Below are 24,106 nucleotides of genomic sequence, written 5' to 3'. Positions count from 1 at the left end.
TGGACGGAGTCCTGAAACCTTGAGGGAGCCTACTTGTAGATTGGTTTCCTAGCACTTTAACAAGTAATTCCCCATCCTCCGTTAGGGTTGATGATTAGGAAAGAAGTAAGGATTGGGGCTTAGGTATAGTAACTATCAATTGTAATATTGTATTATGAATACTAATTGTTGCCTAGCTTTAGTAAACTGATTTTAAGCATAATAATGTATGGTGATGTATGTTAGTCATTGGGAAAGAGGAAGCCTCCTAGTAGGGGGCATTACAGAAAATGAAATTGATAAAGAGGCCTCTTCCTACAACTAGGCACAACATCCAAAAACATACTGCTGACCATGTCACTAATTGATGATTTTGCTATGCTTTTCTTGCAAATACAAATGGAGCAAAACTACACTTTTGCAACATTTTTTCCCAGACACATACATCTCTACAACTTTGAAGAATGTTTCCTACAAGGTCTCCATATTGCCCATTTTTCTCATATCGCTAGAAGACCAAAACCTTGTGCAACAAGCATTAAACTACCCATTCTTGCTTACAGTCAAGTGGATGTGACAAATTTTTTAACAATTTGCAAGAAATGTGAAGACTGAAATTTGCCCATTATCCCATACATTTTCTATACTTGTCCTTGCTTGTTTTCCAAGTAGACTTGTTTAGCATGCTCACCCATAGTGAGTACAACATACTCATTACTTTCTCTAAAAATGGAGTTAGAAACTTGAACACTACTCAATCCATACAAAAACTTGGAGTGCAAAATAGATACACATACAATAAAAGCATACCAGACTTATCTCTTTTGCAAATCAAGTAAATAACCTATCCAAGTATCAAATGACGATGTAGACTTATATGAGAGTTGTTATCTCTTTGGAGTTGGTCTTTTGGTATCTCTTCACCTTGTAGCTGCTCACGTTTGCTTTTATCATTTTTTGACAGAAACTTTGAATGAAGCTTCCAATTCAAAGCTTCCCACAATCACTATCCTAGTGTCCTCCAACCTTACAAAGGGAGCAGTACTTTTTAGCTTCTTTGAGTGTCTTTATCATGGTTGAAAAACTCGCTCTTCGCAATAATTTGGCCGACTCAAGGAAGATACTCAAATCAACTCGTATGTTACCTTCTTTGAGTGTGTCTTCGTCATGGTCAAGGAACTCACACTTGGCAATAACTCAGCTGACTCAAAAAAAAATCCAAAACTCAGACTCAGCACCTACTCAGCAAATTTTTTGAAGATTAAAAAATTGAAAATGTGTTACAGTTACTCACATATGACACAAAATTTGACAACAAAAAAAAAGTTTCATGTTATGCAATCAAGTTTTCTTTTCAGTACAACAATTTTGTATAGGAAAAACTATCAATCCTAGATTGCTTATCTCTTCTCCAAGAGTTGTATTCTCTTAATTTTTGAAAATTCGAAAATTGACAACCCCTATGAATGTTTCATTTCTCTAAGGCATATTTTACGAGATAAAAACTTGTATTGGTTTGCATCTAATCTTGTGTGGGTGTTTTTGCCATTTCTGTCCAAGTTTTGATCGGTTTTGGATGTCATTCTTCCTCTATTTTGTGCAACTTTGGGTTTTAAGTAGCTGATTGCAAGTTATATGAACTTTTAGATACTATTGCAAGTTATATGAACTTTTAGATACTATTGCAAGTTATATGAGTTTTACTTGAAATCGGGTCCTAGAGACCCAATTACAAATCGCTTTATTGTTTTAAAGTTCAAAGTTCATTCACTTGTAATCGAGTCCCTAGGACCCAATTACAAGTATATGTTATGACAAACATAAGGCATATGCATCTTCCCTCACTTGTAATCGGGGTTTAATAACCCGATCACAAGTTCTTTTTGAAGAGGCATTTGAAACGTGTTTTTCTTCATCTTGTATCGACGCTTTTTAAAACCGATTTGGTCTCCCTCTTTGGAAAATACGCATTCTTGGGTGGAGTTTCATTTATGATGCAGGTGATTGCATTATATAATGAATGTCTTTCTTCCAAAGGGCCCATACAAGTCTTTGAATAAAGTGTTAATCTTCATAAAGCTCTTGAACGTTGTGTTTGAAGACTTGGACATTTTCTTCCAACGTTTTCATCTCGCCTCGAGGTATGTTTTGCTTTGATTTTGGTTTCTTTGTTGTCTTTTTGTTCTTTCCCTTTGTTCATTGCAAACCCTCTCTGGTTGCATTTTTATGTTTGCATTCGAATCTCATTTCTATTTTTTAAATGGTTTTGAATGCTTGAAGTTTGGGATTTTTGTCGATTCGTCGTATTTCTTGTTCTTCCCTTTACTTGCAGTGGAATCTTTGTAGCATAGTCCGTCTTACCTTTGCAAGTGAAGCTCACTTGCAATCGGGTTTCTAAACACCAATTGCAAGTCTTTCATTTCTGCCTTAGCATTATACTTGCAATCGGGTTTTAGAAACCCGATTGCAAGCTTCATTTTCTTTTTGTTTCTATGTGGGTTCATTTGCAAATGTGATTGCAAGTATAAGATTCAACCTCCTTTCCCCATTTTGCACATCCTAAACATGCTTACTTGCAATTGGGTCTCCAAGACCTGATTACAAGCTTATCAATATCATTCATTTGCTATCACATTTACTTGCAGTTGGGACTTCAAGACCCGATTGAAAGCTATTTCCGAACATGCAAGCTTGTACACTTGCAATTTGGTCTTCAAGACCCGATTACAAGTGCAAATGTCATGGTTTTTCCCTTCATCGCATTAGTCATTTCCACCTTTTCAAATTTGCTGCTATTCACTTGCAGTCCATCCCTTGAGATCCAAAATTCCACCCTTGTCGCTATCAAAGCCTTGTTCATGGTGCATCGTTCAAGACTTATCCTTTCATTCTTTCACTTTCTCCATGATAAATATCATGAAAGGTCAAAGAATAGGCATTGTTTCCAAGCTCTTTTGTTTGAAGAAAGTGACATGGCTTCTGTTGATTTTAAGCAATCAGATGTTAGTTTAACCAATTAGATTGTGATCAGACTGTGAATAAACAGTAACAGCAATAAACACAAGACACCAATACCCTTAGAAAACCTCCCTCTTGGAGGTGAAAAACCCAGCCTTTAAATGTGATATGTATTATCTCAAATATAGACAGTTTACAAGGTAATGACTTATCTCAGATTTCTGTTCAAGATATCAGTGATGAATGCAGCCCTTTATTAACAGCAGATGATAAGGAGGAGCAGCAGATGTCCAGATCAGATTCGCTCAAGAGACCTTATGAAGAACCTTGACAACTTCACCACATTCAACCTTGAAGAGTTTTGCACAATCGCCTTATACAAATTCGCATGAGAAGGAATCGCTGCTAGGAGAGCAGATTGCATTTGATGAAATGAGTGTGTGTAAATGACTTCATCTTGAGGTGGTCTATATATCACCCTTTTGGTGCCAATCACCCTCAAGTCGGCTTGCATGATAATTAAATAATGTTGTATTGTCATTATACATTTCTCACGTTAGATATTTGGGTCCAGCCCAATAGTCATTGAATTGCCTTTCCACGTTACATTTGGGCCCAGCCCAATAACATAATTAATTGCTTCCCACGTTACATTTGGGTCCAGCCCAATAACAAATTTAATTGAGATAATACATATGAATTTTAATTGTCATTTGACAACATAAAAATCCGATAATCAGGCATCTGAACTAGCTAACATTTTCAGCAACTTCTCCATAGCTTGTGAAGATGTCTTGACTCTTTGGAGTTTTCATCGCAACCTTGTAGATTCTTGTTCAATGACAAAAGAGCCAGCATCTCCTTCCAACAAGAAGATGAAATATAAATTTGACAAGTGTCAGAATGAGATTGCTCCTTCTCAAGTGAGCTCTCCTGTTGATGAAATCAAAGACACGGAGATTGGGCATGTTGATATGTTCGAGTTCCTTGAGAGAGAGGAAGGATAACCAAGTCATGGCATGCAGTTGCTCTTGAATAGCCATATTCATTTGGTTTTCACTTTTCCAATGGCTGCCTTCGAACCAAAATTTGTCCTTTCTTGTGTTGGTCATTTTAATAGAGGATTCAAAACAATCAAGGATGATAATGGCAATATTATTGTCAAATTGGATGCAGAAAGTATTGATAAAATCTTCAAGGTTCCTGCTGCCCCAGTATATGCTGATATCTCCATGAAGAGTGCTCTAGATCACTACAATCAGAGAAGATCAAACTGCATAAGGCATATCAATTCTAAATGGCTTAAGACTCCTATAACCTGTTTCTCTCGATGGCCTAAGTTGCATAGATCTGATTTCATTGAAGAAATTATTGATATGATGACACTCTTGAGCAGGATAATGGGGTTAAAACAGCCTAATGTATTTGAAATTTGGATGTACAAATATATTGTGGACATGAGCAAAGCTCAATCTCATATCTTTTGGGGCGAAGTGATTAATGACAACCTATGTGAGCAGCTCTCATAGGTGTCAATCACTCTCACTTTCTACATGAATTCCTACCTGGTGTACATAGCAGCGTCACTTAGCCAATTTCCAGGTCTTTCTACCAAAGGCGATGGGTTGTTGGTACCAGTATGGAAATATTATGATCAACTCACTTTGAGACCTAGCAAGATCCACTATAGGAGAGTGCAGGATGCCTTCTTTGGTCTCTTCATGTGTTTGTTTGACAAGATACTTAAGAACAAGAGAGTGTCTAAGGCAGCCTAGAAGAAAGTGAATGAGTGTGGTTGCCTGTTTCTTTAGTTCCCAACTTTCACTTATATGAGAGTTGGATGTTTTGAAGGTCAACCATATATGCTTCCAAGATACCCTACTCACAAGATCATCCTGATGGAGTTGGCTAGGCAGCTGATGACAGCTCATGCAGTCCACTTAGCTCAACATAAGTTCGGTGTCAACATATCCTCACACAATCCATTGCAGATTGATCGATACTCCTTGACAACCTCAACAAGAGCCAAAGCCATGGAGATTGAACTTCAAGAAATCAAATTGAAGAAGTTCAAGGCAAGAAAGAATTTTGATTATCGAGGAATGAAGGATAAAATCAAGAGAGCCTTTACTCATGTTCATTGCCTTGAGGATATCTGGATTGATCTTCGTTGAGAAGAAGACATTAAGAAGATGGATTACAGCAAGCTCACTTTGGAGCATGTAATACTTTCTAAGCTGGTGTCAAGGCTTCATCAAGAATTGGAATCCGAGCAATTTACAGTGACCTCAATCAACAGGTTTGTAGATTGCCAAGTATTCCTTGACAGGATGCAAACTATTCTTGAGAAACATAGAGTAGTGACAGTGAGATATTCTGATGTCATCATCAAAACTGTTGTTGTTGTAAAGAATACAACAGGCTCAAATCCTGATGAATTGCAGGGATCAATCAACCAATGTCAAGCTTTCATGGCCATGGAGAGAGAAGAACAAGCAATGTCTCATGACACTTGAGTTGTATTTTTGTTTTATGTATTTTCCTTTTAACAAAGCACATGTAGTATCAAAACTTGTAATTACAAGTAGACTCATTACTTGTAATCTTTTAACTTGTAATTGCATGTAAACAAATTACAGGTTAAAATAGAATAGGACTGTAATTTGGAATTAGTCATAGTTAGTTATAGGGTTGTGGAAAAACTTGCATAGAAACGGGAATCGCCATGAATTGCCTAAACTTGGCGAGTCCGAGTTCGAGTCATGCTCGCCGAGTCTCTGGGACTCGGACTCGGACTCGTCCGAGTCTGGCGGCTCGCCAGACTCGCCGAGTTGGCGAGTTTGGCTCAAACTAGGCGAGTCCTGAGCCCCAAACTCGGCTACTGCCTAGGTTAAGTAAAATGACAAATAAAAAACATTTTAAAAAGTTTTTTTTAAATGAATGGTCTCATCTTTGTTCACTACAACCTCCCCTTGACCCCACCTTGGGGGCGCTGCCCCCAAACCCCCGTTGAAAAATATGGGGGGAAACTGCATCGATAGAAGTAGGGAAAATTTAACCTCCGAGTCTGACACTGATTGGATTGACTAGGTAGATATAGAGGCTGAGACTGTAGCCATGGCAGAGGAGGAGCGGAGAGCACGAGCACAGACAAGAGATTCAGAGGCAGATAGTGACACGGATGTTTCTAATGTTGGTCAGCATGGCATGGTGTCACGAGGAGCGGCCATGGCTGTCCAATCATCCAGGACCTACCTTAGATGCCTTCACAGGGGGTCGAGGCCAGAGGGTGCTGTCGTGCAGGCTCCTCTGAGCCATAGGCTTGTAGTTGTATTTACCTTTGGTATTTGTATGAAACATTTGATGATGATCATATGATGACATGGATTTTTTATTCCATGAGTTTTATAATATTGTATACATTTGACAATATTTATATATCTATGTTTGTTATTTCCTTCAGCTACAATTTGCGTTTATGCTTATGTGATTGCTGTATACTTGTGTATGTAATCAAATGAGCCGAATTTGATGATGTTATTGTGTCTTTAAGGTGTATTCAATAAAGGGTGTCTGAAACATGTTTTAAATCTTTGAAAATCTCTACATTTCTTGAGTTTTTCACTTTCCCGAGTCCAACTGAGTCTGACGCCGAGTCTCAAGTCCGAGTCCAAGTCGGCCTTGCCGAGTCCAAGCTGAGTCTGAGTCCCGTTTCTTTGGGAAAAAGTCTTAGTTAGTTGGACTTCTCCCACTTTTTTCTCTTAGCCCCTCTCCTATAAATATCAAATGGTACTCTTTGTAATTTTTATCTTTTTAGCAAGCAAGAAAACTCTGCAGAAATTTACAATCACAAAGACTTTGTGATTTATATTTGTAAATTGAATTCTCAAGCAATACAAAGAAAGCATTTGAGTTTCAGACTTTGTGTTGAGGCCTTGTTCATATATCTATTGTGTTCTTATGTCATAGTGATATACTTGTTTGTATGTATTTGAGATTCTGGTGAGGTTGTTGAAAAGAGCTTTAATCTGATTTCTTGCAGACTTTGTGCTGCAAATAGTGAGGGTTAAATTAGTATATTCAAGTGTTTATAATAGAGGGAGATTACAAGACTTTGTGTTTGTAGTTAATCCTAGTTATATTAGTTCAAAAGTGTGTCATATCAACAGACTTTGAGTTGTTGTAAGTTGCACATTGTTATCATATTAATCATTCTAGAAGGTAAATAGGATGGTAGGAAAGTAAAGACTTTGAGCTTTTGTTTCTACATTCCCGTCCCAGGGGAAGTGACGGAAGACTTTGGGCTTTCACGGGAACTTCACTTCCTTTTGTATAAGCATCTTTATATTTGTTAAAGTTTCTTAAATTGTTGTATTTGTTTTCTTAATTGCAATTTCTTTTCTGAAAAGAGAAAAGAAAATCATCTTTTCTAGAGAAAGAAAAAAGGATGTTGTCCCACCCAAGTTAGATTAGTGTTATAGCTAATTTGTAATAGTAGCAAAGGGGGAGCCTTACCTTAGAATTAGGAGAGTTTTAACTCACACGTTGTGGCTGAAACCACAATTTTGCACACCTCCCCAGGTGTACAAAATTTTCAACCAACAAGTTGCCTCTCAAATTTCCCCTTCCTCTCTCCTAAGATTACCATCATTAAACACAGTCATTTTGCTGCTACAAACCCCCAAGACTCTGATCCTCTCATTTCCAATCAGATGATTTTATTAGAGCCATCCATCTACATTCCACTTGAAAATATTAATAATCATCTATACGAACTTTCTAGGGTGATAAAAACAAAAGGTGAAGAGCAATTTCCATAAAAAAGATGCACTAATATGCTTGTTATAAGTGTGCAATATTTGAGAGGCAATCCAAAGTTGCTTCAACAAACAAGTAGATTACCTAAAATTGCTAAGACGGAGCTACCAAAGCTTCTTGAACCATACAAAGGCCATGAAATAAATTTTAAAAATGAGAAAGCGAGATAGAAGTTTGCTGATATTATCTACCACAATAAGCAACAGCTTGCTGCAAAAAAGGTTATCACTGCAATGAATTTTCCTATGGTTGATTATGCTCCATCAAATAAGAAGTGGAACGTTAATCCCCATGCACAAACTGTAGGGAAGGTTGTTGGATGGAATAGGAAACCTTCTCATTGTGATGAAGAAACACTATTGCTTGCACACCTCAACTAGCAAGGCCTCACTTCTCTTATACTTGCCATGATCTATTATGTTACACTACTGTACAAAAAATAACTTGTAAACCTGTGCTCTAAGTCCTAGAAGCTAGTAATTTTAGCCTCTTTTCTCCATCTTTTTTTTCTCTCTACTTCTTCGTTTGTAAATGACCTCCTTTTGACTCCTTGCAATCTGCTTGAAGATTTTGTTAACACTTCTAGCTCTAAGGACTTTGTGACTGTCTTAAACATTTTTATACAATGGTAACCATCTCTTCATATTCAACTATGATTGCCTAGCTATTTCATTAGATACAGTAACACTTGAAGGTCTACAATAAATTGGAAACGAGCCAAAAACAATGGAAAGTTTTCTGCACTCAATAAACCATCCTGAGCAACTCTCTTTCCATGGTTATATAGTTCTTTTATACATTTCATAACAGTATGCTGGTGTCATAGCACATGGATGCATGGTGCAAGCAATGGAATGTCTATTGGCTATATAGCAATAGCTACCAAGTTCGAGTGTACATTGAATCATATTGGTTGAGTTGGTCTTTGGCAGATGGAGTGTTTCATTGTACAGGGATGAGTCACCTCATTCATGGCCTTACCAGCCAGGCCTCATTAATCCCTAAATTTACCAATTAAAAGAAGAGTATACAAGTGGATGTTCTAGTTTGTATGATCCCTCTTGTGCTAATGTATACCCTATAGCATAATTAGAAGCATCCACATCTACATGGAATTCTTTATCCCAGTCTAAATTTGATAGAATTGAGGCATCAATTGAAATTGTTTATTTATTTTTAAAATGCTTTAAGTTGTTGCTTAGCCCTCTCAAATGGTACTCCCTTTCTTAGTAGACAATCCAACAAGCAAGATCACCCAAAAAAACAACTTAACATTTTAGCAAGTACCTACATCCAAAAGCTGATCTCATTTGCCCCACATATTTAGATTTAGGCAATTCAATCAGTATCTTTATCTTGTCAGAATTGTTGTGGAAGGGGAAGCATACACCCAGAAAATGAAATATTGCAGCACAAATTAGTTGCAAAGAAATAACAAAGGAAATGAAATGGAATAAGAGAAGAACACATAAGATGCTGATTTACATGGTAAAACCTTGACAAAACGCTAAGGAAACATCCACAGGGCAAGGTATCAGTGTTCTTATTATTCAAAAAAAACAATTACAAACACTATAGCTGCTGCCATCACTCTTACAATTTTGAATTTGCAATTTACAACATTCTAACAATTGCTCTTGCAATCTACTATTCCCATCAAAATCCTAACTTTCCCTTCAAGGCAACAAAGATATATAGAATATCTTCAAGATAACAACCACCACTAAACATAGAAAAAAACAGCTTTACTCCTTTAAAGAAATTACGAATTTCCTCTTTTAGCATAAAAACTGTTTTTCTGAAAAGATGATTTATTTTATTGTTTTACTGCTTTATTGCTTTTTTGTTGTTAATAGAATATTAAAATAATGTTAATTTTATTATTAATGCTCAATAGTGTATATTCTATTTTGGTTAGATCGTCTTCGATCTTCTCAGCAGTTTCTTATTAGAAACTTGCTATTCTTGTAAATATCCTTGTATTATTTATGAGCGTCTTGCTCATTCTGTTAATTAATCAATTCTTTGAAATCCATTGCGTGTCTCGCATTGTTTTATGGTATCAGAGCTATAGGAGAAATTTTTTTCGGAAATTTTTTAATCCTAATTTCCAATTAGTGGAAATTTTCGAAATTATTTCTGGAAAAAAAAAAACATCAAAGTTTTTTTTCTCTGCTGCCTAGCTTCTGGGGTTGTACAGTCGCATTTTTCCGCGACCTGTGAATTTTTCGGATCCTTGTACAGTCGCGTTTTGTTCTTTTCGCGACCTGTTTTTTTCCGGCGGTGTTTGGGTTGGCGTGCAATCTGCAGAAGTTGTCGTGACTAGTGCTCCGCCTGTTCGCGACCTTCGGCGTCGCGACCTGCAGACCTGCAACCTGTTTTCGGTGTTGTTCGACGTCTACAACCTGCCTTCGGCGTCGCGCGCGTCTGCAAACTTCAGCGCGACCTACAACTCTCTGCAAACGCGCGACCTGCAACCCGCGATCTGTACCTTCGGCGATGACATTTTTTGTGAAAACCATGGCGCCCACGACCTCTGCAATTTTCGATTAAGGTGTTAAACCTTCCAGTTTTTATCGAAAATCAATTTTTCTTGCAGATTTTTGGTGGGTTTTTCGAAATCTAATCTGGGTAGTTGCCCGTTTTTTTTGGGTGCCTCGATTTTTGTGCCTCGATTTTTGTGCCTCGATTTTCGTGCCTCGATTTTCGAGCCCGCGGATCCAGATTCTGACAACAGATTCCTTCTGGGTTTTTCGCACGCATTTCTGGGTGGTCTTTGGATTTTTCTGGGTCAGCCGAGAATTTTTTTTTGGGAAACGTGCAAATGGCTTCTCTCACCAATCTGATGTTAGAAGGCAGTCAACGCTTTAATGGTCACAATTACAACATCTGGAAACAGCGTATGTTGACCATTTTTGAATATAGGCGTCTTGACCAGCTTATTTTGGGCAAAGAGCTTAGTCCTGGTACACCAAGTGCAGATCAAGATAAGTTTGATGAACGCAATCGGGAGGCAGTTATGCTTCTCAAACTCTCAGTGACTGATGATCAGTTACCGCAGATTCCTTCCGGCAAGACAGCTTCCGACATCTGGAAGCATCTGAAGGAATTGCATGAGACATCCGACAAGAGCCAAGCATTCTTTCTAAAGAATCAGTTGTTCTCCATTATGATGGATGAACGTATGTCCTTACAGGAACACCTCACGAGGATTAAGGACATTCGAGATCAGCTCGAAGCTATTGGTCGGACTATGGAGGAAGAAGACATGGTAGTAATCACTCTGAAAAGTCTTCCGAAATCGTATGAACACTTCATTGAGACCCTCAATATTACTTCCACCAATGTTGATCTGAAGTTTTCAGAATTATGCACCAAACTTCTACAGCAGGATCGCTGGAAACAGCAGTTTGGTAGTGGTACTACATCAGCCTCCTTGGAAAATGCCTTCACAGCTCAATCCTTTCAGAAGGATAAAGGCAAATTTCAGTCCTCTCAGTCTTCTCAGCAGAAAGGCTCTTCTCAGACACAGGATGGAGCTAAGAAGAAGAATGTGCAGTGCAATTACTGTCACAAGTACGGCCATATGAAGAAAGATTGCCGTCAAAGGCTCGCTTCTGAACAAAAGAAGCAGGGAGTATACAGTTGTTGGCAGAGGCACTGTTCAGATACAATCTGGTGGCAGGACTCTCCTTTTTCTAAATGTGTACTATGTTCCTGGAATGGAACTTAATCTGCTCTCTGTCAGCCAGATTATGAGGAATTCTCCTCAACTAGATGTGGTGTTCAGTGCTCACAAGTGTTCCATCATTGATCGGGAGACTCGTCTTACTGTTGCTGTTGGTCTAGAGGATCATGGCCTATATAGGCTTCTTGACACTGGTGATTCTCCTGAAGTGGCTCTGGCAGCTCGTGTTTCTCCTCTCAACACTTTGTGGCATCAGAGATATGGACATCTCAACATTCAGTATCTCTCTCAGCTATCTCGGGAGGGACTTGTTTCAGGGTTACCTGATATTCAGACTCAGCATCTTGGAGTATGTGGCGCCTGTCAAGCTGGCAAACAGCATCGGACTTCATTCACACATGGAAAGTCTTGGCGCGCATCTAAGGTACTTCAATTACTTCATGCTGATATTTGTGGTCCTATGAATACATCTTCTGTTACTGGTTGCAAATACTTTTTGCTTATTGTAGATGATTTTAGTAGAAAGATGTGGGTGTACTTTCTTAAACATAAATCAGATGTATTTAGTATCTTTCAGAAGTTTAAGTCCTTTGTTGAAAAAGAGTCTGGATATAGTATCATTACTCTTAGGATAGATAACGGGGGGGAATTTTGTTCTTCTGCATTCTCCAACTTCTGTGATACCCATGGCATCAAACGCCAGTTGACTACACCCTACACTCCTCAGCAAAACAGTGTTGTCGAGCGTCGCAATCGTACGGTTGTTGAGATGGCTCGCTCTATGTTACAACACAGGAGTGTTCCAAATAAGTATTGGGCTGAAGCAGTGTTTACTGCTGTCTACCTACTTAACCGTTCTCCTACTCAAGTTGTTAAGGGGAAGACTCCAGAAGAGGTTTGGTCTGGTCGGAAACCTACGATCAGCCACCTGAAGGTTTTTGGCTCTGTTGCCTATGTTTGGATTCCAGATGCTAAGCGCTCCAAGTTGGATTCCAAAAGTCAGAAACTCATGATGACAGGATACAGTGATCACCATAAGGCCTACAGACTGATAGATATAGACATTGAACGTCTTATCTTCAGTCGTGATGTTGTATTTGATGAAGACAAAGGATTCTTTCAGTCCCCTTCTTCTGAGCAGAGTTCTGAGGATCAACCTCACAGTGTTCTTATTCCATTAGGTTCGCCTGATGGGAGGGATGATGCAGAATCTATTTTCGATGATGCACTACCTGAGTTCCCTCCGGAGAATAATCCTCCTCCTGTTGCTCCTGTTCCTGATCCTGCGCCTCTTCCAGCTCCTCTAGATGTTCGCACTTCTACTCTCCGGCCTAAATGGTGGGCCAAGACCATTGGTGATCTCAGGGATACTGAGCTCATTGAGGGTAGAACCTCCCGTAATAAGAGCAAACAACAGCATACAGTCAATTTTGCTCTCATGGCTAACATACACAGTGTTTTTGAGCCTCAAACATACTCAGAGGCTAAAGGTATACCTGAGTGGGAACAGGCTATGGAAGCTGAGTTCCAGAGTCTTCAAAAGAATCACACTTGGGCCCTTTCTGATCTTCCTTCAGGGAAGAAGCCCATTAGCTGCAAATGGGTGTACAAAGTAAAATACAAAGCTGATGGAACCCTAGACAAGTATAAGGCTCGTCTTGTTGCTCGTGGGTTCTCACAGAAAGAAGGCATTGACTACGAGGAGACTTTTGCTCCTACAGCCAAAATGAGTACCATACGGCTCGTTCTTGCCTTGGCAGCCCAGTTCAGTTGGAAAGTCCATCAGATGGACATCAAGAGTGCTTTTTTGAATGGTGACTTACAGGAAGAAGTCTACATGACGCAACCTCCAGGATTCAAGGTTGCTAGTCAAGAACAGAAGGTCTGTAGACTAGTCAAAGCACTCTATGGTCTGAAACAAGCTCCTCGGGCTTGGTACATGAAAATTGATAAGTACCTGACAGATCATGATTTTCAACAGAGTCCATCTGATGCAAACCTGTATATCAAGCATACTAGTAATGATATTCTGTTTGTGGTTGTCTATGTGGATGACTTAATCATTACTGGCAGTTCAGCACATTTGATCACTGGGATCAAACAGGATTTGTGCCGCACCTTTGATATGACAGATTTGGGACTTCTACATTACTGCTTAGGAGTTGAAGTCTGGCAGACTGAGAACAGTATCTTTCTCTCTCAGTCCAAGTATGCCAGAAGTCTTGTGGACAGGTTCAAAATGCAGGATTGCAAACCTGCCTCTACTCCTATGGAACCCGGGCTCAAACTTTCAGCTCAGTCATCTTCACCAGTTGTGGATGAATCTATGTTCAGGCAACTAGTGGGCAGCCTCATCTATCTTACTGCCACTAGACCTGACATCAATTTTTCAGTGAGCTACATTTCACGCTTTATGACAGCTCCCAAGGCTGATCATTGGATAGCAGCGAAGCGTGTGCTACGTTATGTGAGTGGCACTCCTGATTATGGACTTCTGTACACTCGGAGTTCTGATCCTATACTCAGTGGTTACACAGATTCTGACTGGGCAGGTTCGGTTGATGACCGTAAGTCTACAGCAGGGTATGTGTTTAGTTTGGGATCTGGTGCTATCACATGGACTAGTAAGAAGCAGCAGGCTGTGGCTCTCTCCTCGACAGAAGCAGAGTATCAGGGAGCAGTTAAGGCATCTTGTGAGGCGGTTTGGCTTCGACGAATGCTTGCGGATATGCATGTATCTCAGGCAGGTCCTACTCCCTTGTTCTGTGATAATCAGGGAGTGCTCAAACTCGCCAAGAATCCAGTCTTCCATGAAAGAACCAAGCATGTGGAAACTCATTGTCACTATATTCGACAACTGGTTGAAGACGGATCCATCCAGTTGCTGTATGTTCCTACATCGGAGCAGCCAGCAGATATCTTCACCAAGCCCCTTGGTCCTAATAAATTTGTAAAATTCAGGGGGTCTATAGGTGTAGTTAATAGATTGAGCATTAAGGGAGGGTAATAGAATATTAAAATAATGTTAATTTTATTATTAATGCTCAATAGTGTATATTCTATTTTGGTTAGATCGTCTTCGATCTTCTCAGCAGTTTCTTATTAGAAACTTGCTATTCTTGTAAATATCCTTGTATTATTTATGAGCGTCTTGCTCATTTTGTTAATTAATCAATTCTTTGAAATCTATTGCGTGTCTCGCATTGTTTTAGTTGTCACAATCGAACAATCTCCACCTTGACAACAATTTACCTAATATTTTTGCAAGCCCAACAAAGGTGTAGGCTCCTAAAACTTCCTATTGAAAACTTATCAAGAGTAATCATCTCAACACATGTCTCTAGTCACAAGAGAACTCCAAGCCTCACCTCTGTCTCCAAGTATCCATCAGCACCTGTAACCAATCAATCCATGCCAAACTTCAAATTCAACATAGCATCATCATGAAGTAATCAAGCAAATGATCATGTACTTAATACCAAGAGAACCAAACAAGTTCAATGTCACAACTCCAACAGCTGAATCAAGAACATAAACATGACATCATGATCTAACATCTCCTTAATAGAAGATCATATGCTCCATATGAACATATCACGATATCAAAAAAACCTACATCATGCCAATACTCTAAACAGGAATCGTGACATAATACAAACTGTCCTCTAAACCAAAGAACACTTGTCAAAGTCAAAGTCGTGACACCTCAACCAAAGACCAATAGTACTCCATGGCATACCAAGATGTCAACATGAACAATGGAGTCTACAAACCCACAGCTTTTAGAAATAGGAAAACTACAAAACCTATCAAGTTGTCCAAGAGCATTCAAGTCATAGAATAACCAACTCCACAACTCTCATGCAACCAGTGGCTAATCATTGAGTGCCTTCGTGTAATCAAGGGGTGAAACCATGAACCCAATCTAAGAACTCCACATATAACCACCATGAAAGAAGAGAGTAACATATTGCCAAACCAGAGCTCCAGGTCACTACTATGCAAGAAGCAAACACATGAACAACTCCAAGAGGAACATTCATGAGCATCAAACGCCCACCATAGATCTCTTTGACAATATTCAAAAATTCCATTCTGCTTCATAAGCATGTTGTTGTTTCCTCTCCAACAATATTGTAAAGAACCTCATCCACCAAACGCAACAAAATTGTGCTAAGACCTCTCATAGACGAATTTTCCCAATCCTCATCAAACATATCTATAGGTTTCTTTGACTTTCCCACCAATTCCTTGTGCAATCCTTGCTGCACTAACAAATCACGCACCTTGAGCTTCCATAGCTCAAATTTATTCTTTCCATAAAATTCTCCACCTCAAACCTAGCATTTGAAACCTTCACCATTTGATGTCACAAAATCAACACCAAATCCTAACACAATCGCTGCAAAAAAAAAAATTTACCCCTCCAATACCACTTGCCGTGGAAGCAGAAACATAAACCCAGAAAATTAAATCTTGCAGTGCAAATTAGTTGCAAAGAAATAATGAAAGAAATGAAATGGAATAACAGAATAACACATAAGATGCTGATTTAAGGTGGTCGTCTTTAATCACAATAACACAGAAATGAAGAGAAGAGTTCCTTTAAGGAGGTTGGCCCCTCGAAGAACCCTATGATATTTGTTCTAGATTCATGAGTACAAACTTATTTCAGATAGTTCAAAGAAAATTGTATTCTTTTTTGCATGTTATTACTTTTGTTTGATAATATTTGCAGATAAGATCGTAACATGTTTAGAATTGTGCCTCTGCCCAGAACAAAAATACAGGTATTTTATTTACTTTAATTGCCCAGAATGCTTAAAATGACAGAATTATCCTATGCATACTGTTAAAGCTAAAGTTTTTTCCCCATATATTCTAGTATTTGGTTACAAGAGAGCCTCCCCTTCTAATTTGAAGAAAGGTTTATCCATACACACTGTCACATTTTATGTTGTCTTGAAAGGGACAGATTAAAATGCTAATAGTAACGTAGACCTTTCATTATGCTGCTATGCTGGATTCACCCACAATAAAATACTTTTTTCCTAGAGAAGCTCACTTCAACTTATATGCAATGTACAATAAGCAGCATATCAGCAAAAAGTGAGCAGAATATATAGCAATGTATACAAATTATCACTATAATTTGAAATTCAATGACATTTCAATGCCAAAACAAGTGAACACAAATATGAATGGATTGGTGCTCAGCAAAAATTAAAATTTTGACAGTATCTTTCATACTTATAATAATAATACTTGATTAAAATATTTTTCACACGGACATAACGGGACCACATTACTTGGTGATAACTAGCATGGCTAAGCTGTCTACAATGGACAACAACCTTAAGGGTGTGTAAGAAGCATCCCATAGCACCTCTTCTAGCACCCAAAGACCAACTGATCTCCAAAAAGGGGCAGGAAAATAATGACACTTGTCTGTCATGCCCTAGGCTACAGAGGAAAAAAACACTAGAGTGTGCTCCATGTCAAGTAGAGGTAAATCTCTAACACTGGTGTGGACATCATGGCACAAACCTGGTAATGCCTCTGTGTGAACCAGATGGCATCTAATGGGTGCTTAATGCTCTCAACATAGGCAATAGCTAAGAAAAAGAAGTGGTCAACCTGGTGATCTTAGAAGGCCCTGAAATGCTCAGTCTCCAATAATAACACCCCCCTGAGGCAGAGAGCTAGGCACATCTGGTTGGAGGTAAGAGCCAGGCATCCTTAGTCAGAATACCAAAGAGGAAAAACTGCATCTGAATATCTATATAAGCAATTATAGTGTCCTCGTATTTCATAGAATACAAGACATGCATGACTTTCATCTTTAAGGAAATAAGAATTCGCTGGCCTTATATGGCTTTATCACCCTGTCCACACTTCACAGAATTTTTTGTCTTCTTATTTGATGTTTTTCAATATGGTTAATTGAACATCCTGTAGATTTATGCTATCTGTTTAAAAAACAACAAAGCAGACTACATATCAGCCATTTTGTGAAAAGGCTAGCTTTTTGATGGGCTTTAGAAAGGTGGTTTATCAGTCAGTTTTTCATCATGGTTAAGTAATAGGTTAAGACTGAACATAATAGATCTCTATTTCTCTTTTAATAAAAGGAAGCTGTTATTTACTATTGGAAGAGGTTATAACAGTCCTGGGCTATCTTGTATCATGATGCATCTATTATATCTATTTTGGGTGGGAGGCCTCTTGAATAGAATCCTTAAAAGTTTAAACTCGGGTAACTTTTATAAATAAACAAATGATATCATTACACATAAGCATGTACCCAATAGTTGGTTATACCTAATGTCATTCTTATTTAATAAATAACACACTTTATCAATGACCTCACTTATTTTAAACTGTGGCCATTATAAACCTAGTTCAGTATTCTAACAGATTTGGATGTCTCCTTTGGTGAAGTTCACAATCAGAGAAGTCTTGAAATTTTGTAGAATGAATATATGTTCTTCTTTAGTTTGTGGTCAGTACAAGGCTCCTATGCACCTCTTCTTTGCTTGTAGCTTCCTGTTCTTATTTGGCAATATGTGAGACGTGGACAAAATTTGTATAAAACGCCACTCCTGGTGTGATATTTGGACTAGTTCTTTGAATGTTTGTCAAAATTCAATTTGACCTGTTTTCTCTACTGAATTACATTGATGGTTTTGGAAAATAAGAAACAAATAAGTTATTCAAGGAATTTGAAAACCCTTACTGACTGTCTACAGGACTCGTAGTTTGCTACATTTTCTTGTATTTTGCCTGCAAATCCAAGTTGTTAAGGATGATCTTCATTGTATCTATCAGAGAAGATGAAGAGATACAGTCATAAATCTTGGTATAAAGGGTGAAATCATCCATTTGCCTCCTATTCTAATCTCCTGTGGGGGCAGAAGATCCTTCAAAAGTTGTGTGTTGATAATGACTGGTAAGTCGGCACAAAATAAATGATTAACATAGTTTAAATGAATCTTTTCTGCCCTTAATGATTGATTCCTTTGAATCTCCTTAAAAAATGTGAACAGAGCAGGAAGTGTTAGACAAATCTTACTAAGAGGAGGGGTGTGTTGGTTTGTGAAACAAAACATATTTTGTCAAGTCATGTAAATAAGCTATTTTGTTAAAAAGCTCATATGTTAACACATGGTGTTATATACAAGGCAGCAAGTATTGGTCCTAGGTAGATCATTAATAGAGGTTGCTAGTTTGTGAAAGAATCTTCTAGAAGATTCATTGGACCTATTTAATGTGATAGATTGTGCAAGCAGTCACCCATTTTGTTATAAATAAGGGTTCATGAAAATCTATGTGATCAAACAATCAATCTGTTTTCTTATGAATCAAAAGTATATATGATATTTTCACACTATTTGGATAAATATTTTTCTCCATTTTTATCTTGGATTTGCAGTGCACTCCACATTTTGGATGTACAGGTGCCCCCATCTTATTTTTAATTGTAGTCATGCAGCCATGCTTACTAGGGTTGCAAAGACACTTCAAAAATTTGCAAATTTTGCAATATCCATACACTATAATCAAAGAAAAATTACAATCACAAAAATGAACACGGGGGTGAATCCCATCAACATCTATTTTCGATTTAGAGTATTTTCCAACCTTCATTTCATACATTAGCATTAGGCTTTTTCGCTAATCCAAAGGAAGTAAACAAATATGATTAAATATTTCTTGTCTCAGAAAGAATATTTTACAGTAAGTGTTTTGTATTTTGCATGTTGAAGGCTTGAACGCAATTTTTGTTCTCACCAAGAAAAAATTTGAAATTTTGAGTGAGGATGTAATGATATTGAAGAGTAGCTAGCAGAATGATGTACTCAAATCAATCTGTATTTGAGCCTTTCGTCTCCATATTTAGAAGGAAACTGTCCATAAAAAATAATTCGATTTTGCTTCCTTTTCTCTATACTTCTGTTTCATATTGACATCAACTAAACATGTGACCTACGAAAAAATTAAATTTGTAGCATAAAATCCTAATTTATTTTCCGCTAGTAGATTTGTTTAATTTGCCAATATGACCTCACATATGTACATGAAGTCAAGTAAATAGTCTGAGCGGTGAAATCTTAGTACCATAAAATTTGTTTAATCTCTCATTTAAGCCTCAAAAATGTACATGAAGTAAAAAAGTAGTTAAGCTTTTGAGGAAGTTCAAATAATTCCAAGTTTTGGGTTTACATATGGATTTTATCCTCTCCATGACAATTAGTAACTTAATATGTACATGAAGTCAAGTAAATAGTCTGAGCGGTGAAATCTTAGTACCATAAAATTTGTTTAATCTCTCATTTAAGCCTCAAAAATGTACATGAAGTAAAAAAGTAGTTAAGCTTTTGAGGAAGTTCAAATAATTCCAAGTTTTGGGTTTACATATGGATTTTATCCTCTCCATGACAATTAGTAACTTAAGTCTGCTTTACAAAGACAAAATCCCAATAATCAAATGTTAGAATAATCACTCAAGCAATGGTTGAATGGTCTATTTATCATATATGAGGTGAGCAAGTCCCCTTTTAAAAACCTTGAGAAGTAGCATTATTAAATGATATTTGGCTCATAATAAGAAAAGTGGAGAATTTTAATATACAAAACAAAAAATATAGATGTATAAATACCTAGAAGCTTAGAAATGGAACATGATGAAACAGAAGATGATCATAGAATTCTGAACAAGTTCATGTGTTCATAACATTCAACTCCAGTACTGAAGACCAAATGGATTAAGCTTTATATGTAGTTCTGGATGAGTAATGGTTATACCTTTCTCTGTACCACATACACCCTTAGGCTTGCCAGTTGACCCAGAAGTGTACATCAAATAACAATATAATCTCTTGTCTTGATTTTGGCAAGGCCAAGTTATGTGAAACTTAGAATTAAACTTCCCTGCAGAACCCTTAAAATATCCATATGATAAGCACAAAATTGAACATTTGCAACCTTCTAACAACCATTCCATTTCATGGTTTTTGTGGGCATTTAAGCTTGATACATGGCTACAACTGATTACAAGATCAACCTCTGAAGCAGAAATCATAGCCAACACTCTCTCCTTAGGCCATGAAGGATCTAGAGGAAGGAAAGCTCCCCCACTTTGTAGAACTGCAAGAACAGCTATAACATATTCTGCAGAAGGACCAATGTATATTCCAACTATGTTTGGACAGCTGGAGGAACCAATATGCTTTACATCCATCTCATAAATATTGTGTTCAGAGAGATCAAATGAATTTCGGATATGATCATAATCTGCATCATTGGGATCACAAGTCCTTTCATCTTCCATGTGCTCAATGCTAGAACTTTGATCAAAATGGATACCTTTATCCATTTCTACTGAAAGACATACAAATAAATTATATATTGTTACAAACATTATTCCATTAATGGAAAATAGTCAACAGTTAAAAAAACTGAAGATTGAAAAGAATGAAACAGCAGTGGATATGCGTATTTAACAATTCAACAGAAACAAAATAAAATGGCTCAAAAATCTCTAGAATTGGAACCATCAAAATGGTATTCTGTGCATGCTCTCAATATGCACTCATGCTAGAAAGAGTTTCCAGTACAGAAAATTACACGAATGTAGCTACCATGTTCTCTGATTGGACATTTCTGCTAGTTATAATTTTTATTTTTTGTCTAGCAGAATGTTCTATAAGGCATAAAATTTGCTAGCAAGGAGGGAAACGGATTGGAAGCCTTCCATCTAAGGAAAGTGCCATATTTTCAAAACCCAGCAAGAAGTGTAGCAGATTTCAAAAGCTCAAACAGAACACTAAGGAAAAATTCCCTCAGATACAAGCTAATAGATAAATGAATTGACCAAAAAGCATTACATAGTCTTTAATTATAACAGTGAAAATAGAGAAACAGAATTAATAAGGTCTCAGTCCCTCCATTACCAGGTTGTAGGGTCATTTTTTATCATTTATATCTTCATTTTAAGAGAACCTTTTGGTTTCTAATTTCTAATTCGCTGAAAATTGTATCATTTCAGTCCTGTAAACTTTCAGAAAGCTACTAACTTACAACTTTTACAGTACAGGCTCGGGCTAGTTGGTACCCACCTATTCAAATTTATTATTAACATTAAAAATAATGGGTACCTATATAATACGTCTTACTCCAGCTAAGCTACCATTGAGAAAACGATTGATAAAGAACAGTTATGGTATGCTTCCATGATTAACTGCTAGCAGACCACCTTCAAATATGGCATTGTATTTGCCAACTACATCACATTAGTCTTTCTCATGTAGCTTGAAATTACTGCACAGAAGTAACTGATTAACTTGTTCCAATGCTTTAGTTTTGCTAAAATAACAGAGTAGTTTTATGGCCTCACACCAACTGTATAATATGGTGGACACTTAGAGAGCTCATTCATAAGAGAATAGTTGACTTGGGGATTTAGCTCTCTGTCAAACTGCAGAAAGGCTCAAGGCTAGCATCTCCAGCCCTGGGTATTTAGCCCTTTGTAAAATTGAAGAGCAAAGAAAACAGCATCTTCAATCCTGCCAAGCATGGAACATTTTGTGAGCTTATAAAAACACGGACAATGATAAATCTTTGCTTCATGCAGCATGTCTTAAAAGTGCTCCAAAAACACAACTCATATACCATGACATTCCCACTAGCAAACTTTGTGAGTTTTGATAGCTACTAGCAAATCCTGCTCCAAAACAAAAAAAAACAAGTTAAATTGGCTTCGATATCAAACCTTTGAAAAGTCTCAAGAACACAGGCTACATGGGGTAAGCCTCTGCAAGCCAGGATGAGTATGGCCAAGATCAACTAAACTAAATTTACCATATTTCATGTTATTAAATTTATAAAGTCCTTGATAAAAAATTTCATCAGGTATGATTCCAACCAAAGTCCAAGTCTAAGTCTGACAATGATGAACTTTTACAGTTCTCTTTTTTCGACAGCTTACGGGTGCCTTTCTTGGTAGCATCTATTTGAAGCAAACTATCATCCTCATTTGAAGTTGCCCTTACTGGCCACAAATCATGACCTTAGCACCATGGCCATGAATCAATTCTAAAGTTCCTAGAACTACTTAATAGTCAATTGCTATGGCAGCCCAAATAGACTCTTTACAACTCCTTAGTTTTGATCTATTTCGTGGTCACTAGTTTTTCATAAGTTCATAACATTGTGGATGGTGCTCCCCTCAAGAAATCATGGAATACGGAACGTTTCTTAACTCAGGCAAGCTGTAACGTCCATGTACCTGAAATATTCCAACTAATAACTTTTGCCAGAACACCTACTAAATGCCAACCGGAAGAATAATTTATTGCTAAGGGAATTATGTCAACAAACAACCTGGAAATATTTTCTTATCAGTTATACAAAGAGTACTCATTTCAATGAAAATTGTTGTTCAAATCCAATCATTCTGAAAGTTCAATCACAAATAGACATTGCTCAATTCATACCAGGACACAATACTGGGGAATTTTAGGCCACAATTGTGAGCAGGTTACAGCAGAAGATCAATTCTAACAAATTCTCACCCAGGCAGAAGTTCCTTTGATAACAGCAATTCCCTTTGAGGCAGATTGATGAAGTCAGGGTCTGGTAATACTGTGAATCAATGCTACCAGCATTCAGACTGAGGATTGGACCACACTGTGAGCAATATAGCCAACTGAGAGTGTAGCGCTGTCCTTCAGGAAGATTCCAGCAATCCGAAACCCTGCAATATTCTTAAAATGTTCAAGCCTTCTCCTTGAAAATGCCACTCATATTGCTGATGTATGGTATTCACTGACTCAATTAGTCTGAAATCGCTGATGGCTGGCTGGGGCTACGTCCAAACAGCCTTCACAGGGGTGTCGTCCTGTGTCAAACCCAGATTTGCAGAGAATTCTGGAAGTGTTGAAGTAAACCATAATAATCATCAATGAATCCATAATGTGGCAGCATCGACCTCCTTTTATAATGACAACTGAAGCTTCTTGAATCTTCCAGTCTTATCCTCTAGGATCGACCTAGGTGAATAATGCATTAATTAATAATTATTACTTGTACCCCTATAATGCCCTAGGTAATATAGCATTGTTTTTAAAAGTGGCCCCTCGCTTTTATGACCCTTAACGAAAGATTCAAATAATTATAATCACAGCTATAGCTTTTTGGGGTGCACATTAAATAATTACTCATTCCCTTATTTAATTTATTAATTCTAGCCTGGGGAATGCTGCAGACCAGAATTTGACTCCCTGTAGCCTGTCATTGAAGAGGGGACATTACAATACCTCTATGCATTGCCACATCCTAACCATTGCCTTTTCACTAATGTTTAAAATCATCTATTTGAGCCATGCTCACTCAAGTCCACCTTGCACTTTGTTTGTGGTGTGGATAGTCTCTCATTGTTGTATTGGTTGAAGGAAATAGGTACAAGAGGGCAAAAATTCAAAAATTCCCACGCTTTAATACAAAAGGTGTATGCTTTGAATTACTCTCATTTCAAAACTATGAGATATTTATTTAAATTCAAGTTGTGGGAATATTGATGTTCACTGCTCTTCTGATAAAATGAATACATGAATTTATAATAGCTAATCTGAAAGCTCCTTTGGTTCTAGTAAATTTGGGGCT

The 24,106-nt window shown here is 37.6% G+C and overlaps 1 protein-coding gene across 6 annotated transcripts in view; it reads right to left on the bottom strand.

Moving 5' to 3' along the window:
• Positions 1 to 24,106, bottom strand: part of LOC131069486 (putative acyl-activating enzyme 19) — a 349,361-nt gene that overhangs the window by 284,346 nt on the left and 40,909 nt on the right. For 3 of the 6 annotated variants that reach the window (XR_009112138.2, XM_058004939.2, XM_058004937.2), the window contains exon 2: positions 20,249 to 20,824. The exons of 1 other annotated variant lie outside the window; for it this stretch is intronic. Coding sequence is in view for 3 of the 5 variants with exons in the window: in XM_058004939.2 (XP_057860922.2) it covers positions 20,249 to 20,824 (576 nt within the window). In the remaining 2 variants the exon portion in view is untranslated. 2 more of the 6 variants (XM_058004938.2, XM_058004941.2) reach the window with 2 other exon arrangements.

The sequence above is a fragment of the Cryptomeria japonica genome, chromosome 11 (genome assembly GCF_030272615.1).
Source record: "Cryptomeria japonica chromosome 11, Sugi_1.0, whole genome shotgun sequence".
Lineage (NCBI taxonomy): Eukaryota > Viridiplantae > Streptophyta > Pinopsida > Cupressales > Cupressaceae > Cryptomeria > Cryptomeria japonica.
This window is presented reverse-complemented; position numbering and strand designations above follow the sequence as displayed.